The 14,333-nt window shown below is 31.6% G+C and overlaps 1 protein-coding gene and 1 long non-coding RNA gene across 2 annotated transcripts in view; one reads left to right on the top strand and one right to left on the bottom strand.

The window, feature by feature from the left end:
• The window catches only part of LOC136795695 (uncharacterized), a 7,211-nt gene extending 1,446 nt beyond the window's left edge, over positions 1-5,765 (top strand). Inside the window, exons 2-4 of the long non-coding RNA XR_010843335.1 lie at positions 2,322-2,469; positions 3,622-3,794; positions 5,235-5,765. This is a non-coding gene — a long non-coding RNA (uncharacterized lncRNA). The remainder of the gene's footprint in view (positions 1-2,321; positions 2,470-3,621; positions 3,795-5,234) is intronic.
• Positions 1-14,333, bottom strand: part of LOC106683244 (Krueppel-like factor 2) — a 275,237-nt gene that overhangs the window by 120,343 nt on the left and 140,561 nt on the right. Inside the window, exon 4 of the mRNA XM_067047155.1 lies at positions 10,118-10,205. Coding sequence (XP_066903256.1) covers positions 10,118-10,205 — 88 coding nt within the window. The remainder of the gene's footprint in view (positions 1-10,117; positions 10,206-14,333) is intronic.

The following is a 14,333-nucleotide window of genomic DNA, read 5'->3' on the forward strand; positions in this document are numbered from 1 at the left end:
AACCCAAGGCTCAGCATATTTTTATATCATTATCGGATATAAAGAGAGCCCAGAAGTTTTTTATTGCGAGATTAAAATATATATATATATATATAATAACTTGGGCAGTCAAGCCCTTCAGCATGATTATTGAACTGATATTAAAGACGACCTAATGGCAAAATCATTACTGACATTTTGGGGAAAATTGTAAAAATATGTTACATAGATTTTCTTTAGTGGAACTTCTGATAGTACATTTTAGCTAAAATGTTACTATAACATTCCTGGTATATACCTACCTTAAATAAGTAATTGAATTTTTTTCATTTTCTAAAGTAAAAATGAGAAAGAAAAAATGGTATAAGTGATGCTGAATCTCGAGCTTCATTTTCAACCTCTATATCTACTACGATAGCCAACATTTCAATTATATTTAAAAGTTTAGATTAGAATTAGTACTGAGGTTTTCCCAACGAAATCAGTGTGTTAAAAATGGTCGGATCGCTCATTTTACAAACAAGAATATTCTATTGTTAATGTTAAAAATTAAAACAACAGGAACAGTTTGTGTCTAATGTGTAGCATATAGTCTATATATTCAGATTAAGAAACGTACCATACGTTCAGAGAACATGGATTAATACACATAGAACGGTAGGTGCTTCACAGGGAATAAATGTTTTCACAAGAGCTAGTAGAACGGGGATGACCTTCCGATGGGACTTTCGCAAGATCCCAAGGACCCTGCTCATCCTGCGCCTTGCCCAACCCTCCTCTCTCCCGATGACCTTTCCTCCGGGTGACATCTTCAACCGCTCCCTTTTTTTTATTTACTCTACCTCCTCTTTATGTATCTCCGCATTTAAAGGCCCCGCCTCTGAGAACCTGAATAAAAAAAAGTAAAGATGACACTTTATCTGCATCTGCCCACCTACTTCAAGGTGGATGTTTGAAAAAAAGTGCTGAAATTTAATGCTATGGGTATCCTGCAGAATAAGGAATCGATGATGTAAATTCACTATCGGCGTTACAGAACTAAATTTTTTGTCTATTCTAAGCAGATAAATATTTCTATTACCATACAATTCTTAACAAAGTATGCTATTAAGTATAAAAGTTTTCATAGTTCCCTTATATGAGTGGTTCTTACTCTGATGAATATAACTTGGGGTTTAACAAAGATGAAATCCGAAACAAGAAATATAGTTGGGGAAGGGCTTTATGTATTAAATGCATCTGCTTATAACTTTTATAACAATGCTCAGCCTCACATTAAATTATTTGTCCACTGTTTTTATTTTATCTTTATCAATAATAAATCTAAAAAGGTTATTATATATAAAAGTTGCATAAAAATATAAAAAAATTGACCGTTAATAAAAAACTTAGCTTCACCACAAAATTTAAGATTAAGCCCGATGTTTCGGGCCTACATTTGTTTTGCATTTTTAAAAGTGCGAATGGTGGTCAAATGGAAACTTTTATTCGATTTTCTGATCTTGAAATGTAAAACCTCAAAATTCAAGGGGATGTTTTTTCTTGATATTTAAAAAAGTTCTTCGCAAAATTATGACTTAATTCGGCTGAGTTAAAAGAAAATTAGAAGATTTGTGTATAATGTTTATAGTACCGATTTCATCAAATTGATACCATTACTTTCGATGGGAAAGCGGGGTGTGAGGAAGCTATGAACAATCCTTTGTATTTAGTAGACATTTATAAAAATAGAATGATGATTACTAAACTTTATGAACAAATCTTAAAAGATTGATTTCTTGTAAATCGTACCCGTAAGTACCAGTCGCCATATTGTTTGTTTTATTTATTTATTTATTGGTGAAGTAAAGAATAACAGTTACAACAAAGATTGGTAATGAAGAAGAAACAGTGCTGCGATAAAAAATTACACATAATGCTTATAGCCTTGATGCTGGCACAAAAGGTAAAAATACTCCAATGCCTTCTTGAGTCAATTATTTCCCTTATTCTCTTTGGAATTGAAAGAATATCGTTGATTTTCCACAGTAAAGTATATGAAGTTTCATACAGCATATCCTGTTTAATATTTTGTTAGACATATCAATTCACATCAATCAAGGGTTTGAAGATTCATAATGAAACTTTCGGAAATTTTAATAAAGATAGTTTTTAAAAATTGATTTATTATTTTTCAAAGCAGTTATTCCCAATTTAATCTGTTTATGAATTAAAAAATATTAATGCTGTATTTAAAAAAAAATAATCAATTCTTATCACGTTCGATGATATTTTCAGATAATTTTTCATTTCACTGTTATGAGATGAGAATCGGGGCAATAGTTTTATCTTGTATTTTGTAGGCGAGGGCAGGACTATAAGTTTGTTGGAGATTTGCAAAGCATAGTGGACTCTGCGAGATTTATTTCGGGGAATCAATTTCAATTGGTGAAAATTTAACCCACATCTTTGGTTACACTCCAGCTAACCTGGTCGCAATTTGTGAATACGGTAAGTTTATGATTGATAATCACATAACCATTACCAATAAAACCTATAATTTAATTAGGAATTAATAAATATTGTATGAAGTAGACTAGGTACAATAATGAAGCTTTTTATCACATTTTTACTTAATTCAAAAGTTTTTCGGAAGTTAATTAATAAAAAAAACTATACAAGTACAATCCACAAGGGGTCTTGGGTTTAACATTTTTATAATAAACGCTTATAGGGGTTTGTGTAATCAGTATAAATAGTGCTACAATTGCTTCAACATTATTTTATTTTTCCTTATTTAAATTTAAATTTTTCTATATAATTTTTGATTATGCTTTTATGCATACTATGCATACTAAATTAATTTCAAGATTTCGTGCAAACAACAAACTATGAATTCTCATATAAGGCAAACAAGACAATAACCTCCTCGTTGATTCTAGACTTATAGGTAAACAGCCCAAACTTTTTATTAATTACAAAAGACTGATTTATATTATTCTAAACAGGTCTAGTTTGGACTTAAGGATTTGAACTTTGAAGCACCATTAAGCCCCCTTACTTTGACACAGTAAAAGCATCCATAATGTAATTTATTTAGCCTGAACCAGAAATCAATTCCGTCATAATAAACTTCCTAACCACCCGAGCTTACTAGTTTCTACTATACTTCTTCTTCTATTGCTGATAGTCCTCCAAGTCGTTTGAAAAAAAAGGATGGTCTCGAGATCAACAGGTTAAGCTACCAATAGGTATTTTCTTTATAAATCCTTTACCACATTTACTTGTATTTTTAGTTCAAAAATTTACAGTTGTAATTGAAAGATTTGAAATGTGTATATAATTATATCCAATCATCTAATATATCTATTATTAAAAGTTATATAAGAAGAACATTTATGAATTTTAAAATTCACCAAAACGTTTTTTTCCCCCATGATGTACTAATTGGCTTACTGAGCATTCCATGGCGATTCTTCTAAAAATAAACTTCCTGTCAAATTATTTTGTAAAACAAAAACAATAAAAAAGTAGGTCTTTAAATTTATCATTTCCTTTCGTAAACAGGAAGGAAAACGAAAAATAATATAACTAATTGGAGCTAGTTGCTCTTCTGAAAGTGGAAAAAAAAGCATATTAAAAATTAATGCACAATATGTCTAGGACGAAAAAGGCGGACGGAATTGACTCCTAGTTTTGCATCATGTGACTATTAAAAATCCAAAGATGAAACGAAGAGATAAAGTAGAATATGCAGAAGGAAAGAATTACTGGAACCACTGGAGCAGTAGACCGAAACGTTCATCTGAGGCTAACATGTAATCAGATTCCAGCAGGTGACTTATCATTGGTTTGCTCGAATAGTGGTACATCTGACAAAAAAAAAAGTTGAATTTATTTAGAAATATATTTATTATTTTAAAATTATTATTAATTATTTATAAAAATTATTATTATTTATTTATTTATATAAGATATTCGTTTCCAGACTTCGGTTACTTTCTTTACTGAGACAGTCTTACGAACTTTTCTTAAGCTAAATAGAGGTGTTACAAATTAACTCCGATATACGATACATTCTGTGGAATATCTAAAAAACAAAATATAAAAAAAAAACTCTTTTCTTGTTGGATGTGGCATAACTCAAGTAAAGCAGAGATATTTCGTACTTGAGGTGAAACATTTGAGATGAATTAACGGTCATTGGAGAAGCCAACGTTTGTGAATTATTTTAACACAAGAATAAAAATATATTAGGAACGAGATTAAAATAATATGTTGAGGCCACTTTTGATCACTGCATTAATCTGATAAATTTATATTCAATAAATTCCTCACTCACTTTCCTTAAATTTTATTTTATCATTCATTTTACCCTTTACAACCAGAAACAATATACTATTAAATTTATTGAAAATATATTGTAACATCGACAAATAGTATAAAATTATTAAAACAAGTTATTGTTAGGAAAGATGATTGCTGCCTAGTGCATTGGCAACTTCTTTGGATGGTAGATAAGAGAAGCCAGAGACTGTTTAACTTATCTATTAGCTTATTAGTGTGTGCAGTGTACTGTTTTATTTCTTTTTCTTCGCCTATCTATCTTTAGTTTGTCTACCATTCTATTTCACCTTCTATCTTTAACATCTCTATCTACCATCTTCATCAATTTTATTCAACTGCATATCTTTACAGTGATCTCTGTACATATTCACCTTTCCAAGTATTTCACCTTTCCTACATTCATATTATCCTTTTTCTGTAGTCCATATTGTAATAAAAATTAATAATAATAAAAATAAAATAATAAGAATAACTAATAATAATAAAAAAAAATAGTAAACGAAAATAGGAGCAACTTGTATAATGTAACATTGTAATTTATTTATTTGTTTACTTTCAAGAGCTCTTTAGATCTGTTTTCTTATTTTGTAGAATTATATATCCAATAAGTTTCTTCATAATTTTCAATTCTTTTTCTTATTACATTTTCTTCTTAATGTTTCTTGTGTGTTTTTCTCTCAAAGAAGTCTTTCATATGTTTTTTTCTGTCCTATCATGTATTTTATTATTTATCCTTTTTCCTGTACTTTTCTTATCTTTTATAGTTTTTACTAGCTTTCTTCTTTATTATTCATTTTTATATTATATATTGTTTTACCTCAAACTTTTTTTTATCAGTTATTATTATGTATTATTATATTGTATGTTTAAATTTTCCTTTTTTCCATTTCACCTATTAATTAATGTGTTATTGTACTTTTCATTTACAGGATTTTTTCAAATTCTCTTTTGTCCTTCTACACAGGTGCCAAATAAGACATCCGTAGCATCTAGCATAATCTGGGCATAGTGAAAGATCTCTAGGACAATGAGGCTGTGGGCTCAGCATACAGAATGGTTTTATTATACAAATATTAAAAAAAAAAAATTAAATAATATACGGCAGTTACCAATAATGTAGACAATGATCACATATAAACAGTTTTAGCTGGCTTCTAGTCCTATTTACAGAGCAAACTGTACTGATAAGATACCATTAACGGCCAAGGTCAGTACAAAGTTATGAGACAAGAATATTTATTTACAAAAACAAAAAGAGTCTGTGGAGTGTCCCACCGAGAGTGGGAAGATGACTCTGTCTCTAATTGGGGACCAATTTACTTCCCCCACCATCTCCTGCCAAACCTTCATCTCCGCTCTTCATGGACGTAGTATCAGCCCACCTTCGCAAATATACACCCTGAAGCTTACAAAAAGTTTGGTTGAGAGATTTGAATAAGGAGGTAACTTTGTTCCACATAATTTTGGCAAATAAATGTTTTCCAAATTCAAATTTAATAAAAAGAAATCTATTTAAAAAAAAATATATATATTAGCATTTAAGAATCACATAGACCATCTCTTCTTTTCAGATCAGAGTAGAATGCTTAAAAGATAGGACATCCTTATTTCACCTAATACTAAAATATAATATAATCATAGTATAATAATATAAAGAATGTAGTTCAGGGAACAAGCAAATATAGCTAAATTTAAATAATTAAATTTGCATGAATAATTAATAAAACATTGCATAAACAACTAAGATAAAATAAAATATTGTAAAGGAAAAAATATTCTTTCCAATATTGAGGAAGAGGGATATATAACGGTTTTCAATTAACGATTATATCTATATACATATTGTACCATATAAATAAATAGTATTGAATTTAAATGAAATTATTAATTATTACTTTTATATTTACTTTTACTTTTTAACTTTGAGTAAAGTTCCAAGTGAAAGTTGTGTGATGTGCTTAAAGTAACATATATTTTCTGGACTTGTAAATACAGTTGTTGTTAACAATTACCTCGAAAATAATGTTAATAAGGATTAATTTTTAAATATCATTTGCTGTGCGCCGCTGGTTTGAGTGGATCAAATTAATTGAATAAAATCGAGCTAATTTTGGAGTCAAAACGACCATTAAAAAAAAAAAAAATCCGACTTGACAGAAACCGACCTTTAATGCTATGAAGGCTGATTAAGGGTATGCACCTATAGTGAATGATTACTGCTGTACTCCTATAGTTCATATCTTAGATTAAATGTTTTTTTTTCAACGTACGGACTATCTAACAAGGAAGGAATTTTTCCAATCTGATGGGTAGCTCTTGAGATTAGCTTGACAAATAAATTCTTTTGTTATATATAATAGGGCTAATAGATAAAAAGAACAAGGGCTTTCGATGGGAAATTGAGAAATAGAATATATTACAAATATTATTTTTTATAATTATAATATACAATCCCAATATTTTAAAATATAGAATAGATACAATACGCTGTATCTTTGCTTATATTGGTCCAATTTAGATGATTTTAGTTTATAAATAACGAATTTCTAAGAAAATTTCCTTTAAATTCTCTTTAATTTTGTTAATTCGAAAAAACAAATCCATCGATAGCAATGATAAATAATTGATAAATACAAAATATATAAGATTTTTATTAATAAATAAAGGAGAGAAAAGGAAAAATAGAAACAGGCTATAATTAGGGGGAAAAAATGACTGCCCGAACTTCGCTTGTATCGATTATGACTTCGTTATCATTTGTTGAACTGTTTTATTCTTTGTAGAAATAAAAGTTAATGTTTGTTATTTTCACCTCAAGAACTCTAAATATGTAGTTTTAAGCAACAGAAAAATAAAAATGTTTTGTTAAAAATATTCTTTTCATCTTAGACTTTTTTTGAAAATTAAAAATAAAAAAATAGTGATAACTTGAACGCGAGTCTACTAATCTATTTAAAACATGGGGCCATAATTAGGGTGGTAATTAAAATTTGTGTGATGTTCCAACCAAAACTAGCTTTGTAGCACCAATTCAGCTTGAAAACTACTCTAAATAAATTGCAGCTCCATAGGAATTCAAACGGTTAGCATTATATTCTTATGGGTTAGTGATACTGTAAAGGTTTTTCTCAATAAATAACCAATCCAAAAAATGTTTGTTTTTTTTTTCCCCGAACTAACTGATAGTTCTTTATTTTGCGCGTTTAAACAGAAAAAATAACTATAGCTTTTTATTATAATATAGATAAATATATTTCCAATGAGGAAGATTATAATATCAACAAATTCAAGTAAAACTATATTTTAAAATAAAACTTATGCACTACGTTCTTCCTTTCTCCTGAGAAGCAAAGAGTACTATCATGCTACCACTGACCTGAAAGACGGGAGCCCTTGAGTCCAACGGTATCCTCTGACAATGGGCCTGACCTACATTGCCACCGTGTATCGTGCCGCGTTACCATCAAGGACCGACACGTTCACCCGCAGAAGAAAAGAAAGAAAACGGTGCGGAACAGAGAAGAAAAAGGACTACGCAAACGATAATGCCTACTGCTCCGTAGCATTCAACCAGCACCCGCTACTAATGTTGCAGTAACAGCTTTGCTTGAATCGGCTTCGTAATGTTTCATTTTAGAATTATTTATAACTCCAATGATTAATATAATTTCAATTCTAAACCATCTTGTGTACCTACCTAATAAATATATATGTACATGTGCATATGTGACCTATGGGATATTATGAACAGAGATAATTAGTTTTGTAATAAGCTGCGTACGAGTTGGAGTGCGGGAATGGGGGGAAGGTAGAGTTCGATCGAGGACGGGTAAATGTCCGAGGGGTAGACTGAAACGTAGATGGGAGCGTTTAAACTGATTTGGTGAAATTAGGTCTGGAGGGGCATCACTGGAAGCATGTATGCAGAGAGCGTTTAGTGGAATTGGCATTGAATCTTCGTGTTCATTCGTGTTATTAGGCCTTCAGAATTATTATTATTTGTATCATATTTGGAAGAAGTAGCCTGATTAATACATTTTTTTATTCTTAATAGTTTAATGAGAAAAGAAATGGTTGTCTTTCGAGTGTTGGTTAGCAAAAACATTGAATTTTGGCTTAATTATTCAAACTTTCACAGAAAAAATCTGAAAAAGTATTTTTAATAATTATTATAAAGACTTCGACTTCGTCAAATAATTATCAATAAGTAATAATCATATCACGATTATTAAGTAATTTTACAACTGGTGTTGTTCAGTAGTGGCTCTTGTCATTAAAAGGAGATGATCTGGGCGGATCCGTCATGTTTATTCTTCCAACATGAGTACATTGAGTACATACCTACCAACCTGGAACCTTTATAGGGGAGGGAGTTGAGACATTAGTCTTGCAACATCCTCGGAACATGGTAAAAAAAAAATATCTTCATATTTTAACTACAGTCATCTATGGATCTGGACTGGATAAGTCAGACTTGTAAGGACTATAACAAGTCTGACTTAATAGAAAATAAATTATTTTTGTATCTTTGTTGAACATGAGCCTGACCCTAAGACGCAGGGATCCATTTCCTTACTCACTGAGCTATACCAATCTTGGAGAAAAATGACTCCGAATTACATATAAAGGGTAAGTGGTTCAACGGAGAGGGAAGAAGGATTGTTAATTGTTCAAAATTTATTCTACATATCTACTAGGATTGCTGTATTTGACCAGATTTATTTTGTAATTAAGTTAATTTTCTAGATAAAGTTTAATGGTTTCTTTAGACAATTTTTTTTTAGTTAACAATTGCAGTAGAAAAAATAGTATCATACACATATGATGATGTCTCATTATAACACCTACCTACCTAGTTGGATAGTGACAGGTGTATTGTTCATTGGTCTATTTGCATACTGGCCCTCCTTAGAATTACAAGCACAAACCTTTGTTCTAATGTGTACTGTATCGTTAATTTATTTGTTAAAGTTATTTTAACTGAACATACTCACTTTTGCTCACAAAGCATCAGATAAGATTATTTTTTGATCAACGTGGGATTTCAAATATATGTGAATTATGACTTCACTAATACTTTCCTCCCATACGTTTGTGATGATTTAGTAAAAGTTCTTTTCGATATTACAGTTCACAAACAAATATTCTGACGTCTGATAAGTTAGTATCCTCCGGCTCTCTACAGGGCCTACTAAATTTTATCAATATGGAAATAAAATGATTCCATGAAGCAAAATGGAAAAAAAAAATGAAATTATGAGAAAAAATATGAAATTCGAAATTTATTTCATCATAAAGAACTATTTTTTTTTGGTGAGGGCTATGGGCTAATACAACATATAGTATTTTGTACAACTAGCTAGTTTAACTTTAAGTTAGTTTTAAAATGATTTATTATTTTGAGAAAATAGATCCGAAATTTTACTATAAGCTTCGAACTGATTTTATATAACTAAACTTTACTAAAGAGCAGTAGACTCAATACTATGTTGAGATACGCGAGAGTATTGTACTAAAAAAATAAATAAAATCAATAGGTCCGCCTATAAAAACTGAGGCCTTTATCAAGAAATCGGTTTGGTCACAGCTACCAATGCCTTCTTTAAACGAATTATTGGATATTTAATCTTTATTCTATCAATAACTAATATATTATTTTATTACGCTTGTTATTAGTAACCCTAATTGAGCTATATAGCCGTACGTTTATCAAAAGATATATCAGTTTTTCTAATCATTCTCCCATAAAAAAATAAATTGTTTGTGCTCCTAACAAATTTGTATTTAATATGTATTAGGTGGCTGACTTTACCTGGAGGAGATAGTGACAAGCGGGAATTCTGTAGGCAGCTCTTCATACTCAGATCTACAGGTTCCAACTGCACAGGTGGCCCTGATGCCTGTAACAAGAAGTGTACGCATATGAATTTTCAATTTAAATAAAAATAGTAAAAATAAATAAAAACTATCTCTACATTATTTAATTAGCATTTTAATTGTATTTAAATGTAATGGAATCACTTGATTAATGTGGGGCAAGGCGTCTTTAAAAAATTAAATAAAAATCATCCTTCGAATTCTCACATTCCAACTCAGCCTAAAAATGTAATAAAAATGAAACATTATAAAAATGATTAGGTAGAAGTTATGATAGACGCAATAAAATATACCCATATTCTTACGGAATATACTTTATAATGTATACTAATTTTTCAATACAAATTCCAAGTTGGCGTCAGTTTTGTCAGTGTACTCTAGGTTGTAAAGGCTTACAACTCGCTACACCTTAAATAGTACGTTTTATTTTCTACAGTACTCCAATTATCATATCTTTATAATTTATATACTCATACTGTTGTAGATTAAAACACTTTTTTTTTTTTTTTTCTAAGCCCCTATCATTTATATTTCTAACCCTATTTGTGCTTGGGGTTAATAACAGGGGACGATAAGATAATGGTTTGAGGGGACCTCTCTTACCACACTCTTAATTGTATAATGAATTAAATAATTCATATTAATACTTCACATAATAATGAAACACATATCCAATAAATTAGTTTTGTTTGTCAAAAAAATATAAGCGAATTATGTTCGCTTAGTTATTTATATTTTCTTTTTTTATTTATTAAATGTTTTACCAATCTGAAATTAGTTGACATGAGTTAGCACTGACACAAAAGAAACATGTCTGCCAAGCTCGTTCTGCGCCGTACGTTGCGCTGATGCGTTCCAATATTCAACTACGATTATACACATGACCTGAAGGCTTGCCGATGATTCTGAATTGTGTTGAAAACAAGTATTTACAACAACAAACAACTATTTACTATTACTCGTAAAGTAACAACAAATAACTTTAAATGTTATTCAGGAGTCATCATAGTTCGGACTGTAAACGCTGATTTGTAAATATAAAATAGTACTCCATCACACATTATTTATTTAATTATTGAATATTTCTATTTCAGTCTATAATATACAATGCTAAACACGTATATAAAATATATATATATATTTATTTATATATAAGTTACGGACTGTCAGCTGACAGGTCCATATCAGCTGATCGAGAACAGCTGACCGATTGTATATATATAGACGGACAGGCTCCGCAAATAGATCAGTCTTTGAGAGCACTTCAAGCGTTCCTCTTTCTTATTATTTTTAGTTTCTTACTTCAGTAAAAGATAACTTATATACACATTTCATGTTAATTTATCCTAAAATAAATCATGGAATGATCAAAATTCAATTTTGACTTTCCCATACTTATTATGGAATATGGGATATATTGTGATTGTCCAAAATATCGAATTCGGGTTTTTGTCCTAAGTACCTGATAATATTTAATAACAAACAAATAACTGAACCTTTAAATATTTACTCATTATATAACTAATTATATATTTTCACAGTTAGGGATGTGTAAGTGTTAGAGATATTATTCTGAAGGATAATTATCAATAACTCCTCTTATAAGGAATCATGATTAAATACATAAAATGTATTACATATTTATATCATTCTTGTTGGAATATCATGGATTTAAGGAGTTTAGAAATCTCTAAATATTAAAAAGTATTTCCTTACTCTACTACTAACTATAAACTTTGTTTACAATTATAAGTTTATATTTCAGTTTGGTATTCATCGATATTTTCATCGGATAAATAATTGCATTTGATTACAGACTAATCCTTTAGTACCTAGTAATGCCTTCCAGATATACAATCCCTCATTCTAGGCAAGTAAGTACTGTTTCATGCTTTATCAGTTTCTTGAGGCCGAATGACTGCAATTAGGCTTGTTATCATTGGAACGTGGGTTCAAGGTGGAGTTTTAATCTGCCAAGTTACAATTTCAAAGTTAAATATTTTTTAAACCTATTGAACATGGCTCTAGCTGAAGATAGTAACTAAATTTACATGGTACTGAAATATTTGAGATATTTGGACAATTAAGTTTAGAGTACAGTAAGTGAAAAATATTACGGAATAATGAATTTTTTTTTCATAATTCTAAAATCAGGTATATTTGATTATTAGTCCGTGTATTTATTATAATATTTTAAAAGTATATAAATTATTCTTTTAAACTTCTCTGAGTTAAATTATCTCATCACAGTTTTTCAATTCATTAAGGATTAATATTTATATCATTACAAATCAAATCTGAACCACTTCAGTTCATGTAATATATAAGGAAGTACTGCTACAAGACCAACGGTTGTGCAAGGAGGTGATTTGGTTAGATTTTTACCCAATTCATGAGGCTGGGGAGACCCGGAGGCCCCCCAAACCTACAGGGCTAACTCACGGCTAAAGTGAAACAGAAAATAATTATTTGCCACAGCCGGATTTGAACGCGGGTCCTTGGACGTAGTTACACAATGCCTTACCATTGAGCTACCCACTCCCACATATTTATATTATTATAAATATCAATGTGTCTCAATTATTTTTTTTAAGTTCATAACATTTTTTTTAGCCAATTTCGCATGATATTTCCTGATTAATTAAACCCTATTAAGGTATCACTGAGTGTAGCTAAGTGTTCGAAGTGGGTAATTTAGAAAAATCTCTGTTGCTGACTAGTAAGATCCGTAAACAGAGCTAAATTACCTGTTGCGAAAGTTTGATAGTATTGTAATGGTATTGGTAACAGGTGGGGAAACTAGTCCGGCAAGTGGACCTAGTTCTTTTTTGTCAACCCCTAGCAGCTACTTTGAAGTTACACCTCGTACTAACCAAGATAAGACCTTACTAACCAGAGATTCTCCCTAACCCTATCTCTGGGATCCAAAGCGCACTGCCGTCGCCGTTATGAATATTTAATATTAGTTTGACAGTTATGAATATTTGATGTTGATTGGTACAGTTATTATTAACTTACACACACACACCCGTGAGGAGTAGTCTCCCATCGGGCACCTCGTCTTCTCAGGTGGCGGATAGGGGGATTCTCACCAGATATCGCGGGAACCGGGGAAATAAAATACTTGGGGAGGACCAAAACTAGAATCAAATCCAGGCGCGACGGTTCCTAGAATAGGCGGCGTACTGGTCAGCGGCTGTTCCAAAACCTGTCAGGAGGTATAAAATGCGAAAATAAAAAATTCTGTTATGGAAAATAACGTCAATTGTGGTACGGTGCAGGGGCACGGAACTCCAGTACCAGCGTCAGTAGAGAATGCGAAAGCGGGTTCCCCTGCGTCGTCATCATATGACCGCAGTGCTGCATTGGTGGGAGACTTGGCCGCCGTAGCATCTAATACCACAAGATTAAACACAAGAGAGGTGATGCAGAATCTTGGGAGCAAGAGCTACTCTCCTTCATTCGCTTCAAGAACAATGTACACGTCAAGATAAGAAGTTATACCTGTGAAATTCAGCTATACTTCGAAAAGTTGGAAACAGCTGCACTCCCTATTGAAACAGCAGATGGCCACACTCAAACTAAGGAGATACGTCCAGCGAGAAAAAACGCAGTTAAGACCGAGGCGGGCAAAAAAAGGAAGGACAAGAAGAAAACCGCACAACCTAATGCATCATAATGTAGATCGCCCAAAGAGATCTAATGCAGCTCAACGGGAGTAACAACAGGAGGAGCTATAGCAAGAGGTGCGAAAAAGATCGAGGAAGAAACCTCACCCTAAGCCACCGAGGTCTGATGTAGTAATCGTAAAAATACCGGAGAGCCAGTTCTACTCAAATGTCCTGCGAAAGGTAAGAGAAGATCCGCCGATGGGGGAAATATCCGCTTCAATCACAAAGGTCCGGAAAATTAATAAAGGCGAACTCTTACTCCTATTGACCGGAAGAAGGTGCGATTGGGGGCGAGCAATGGAGGGTGTACTTGACGTGAGAAGTGCGGACTTGGACAGGGAAGTCCCTTTTCGAGCTCCGAGATTTGGATGATCTCACCACCAAAGAGGAGGTTGTGGAGGCACAAGTAAAGCCATTGTCTTAGATGCTAGTTGCCATAATCCAACAATCATAGCTGGTGATTTCAACGCATGGGCAACG

This window comes from Halyomorpha halys, unplaced genomic scaffold (assembly GCF_000696795.3).
Source record: "Halyomorpha halys isolate HHAL.00 unplaced genomic scaffold, Hhal_1.1 Scaffold474.1, whole genome shotgun sequence".
Classification (NCBI taxonomy): Eukaryota; Metazoa; Arthropoda; class Insecta; order Hemiptera; family Pentatomidae; genus Halyomorpha; species Halyomorpha halys.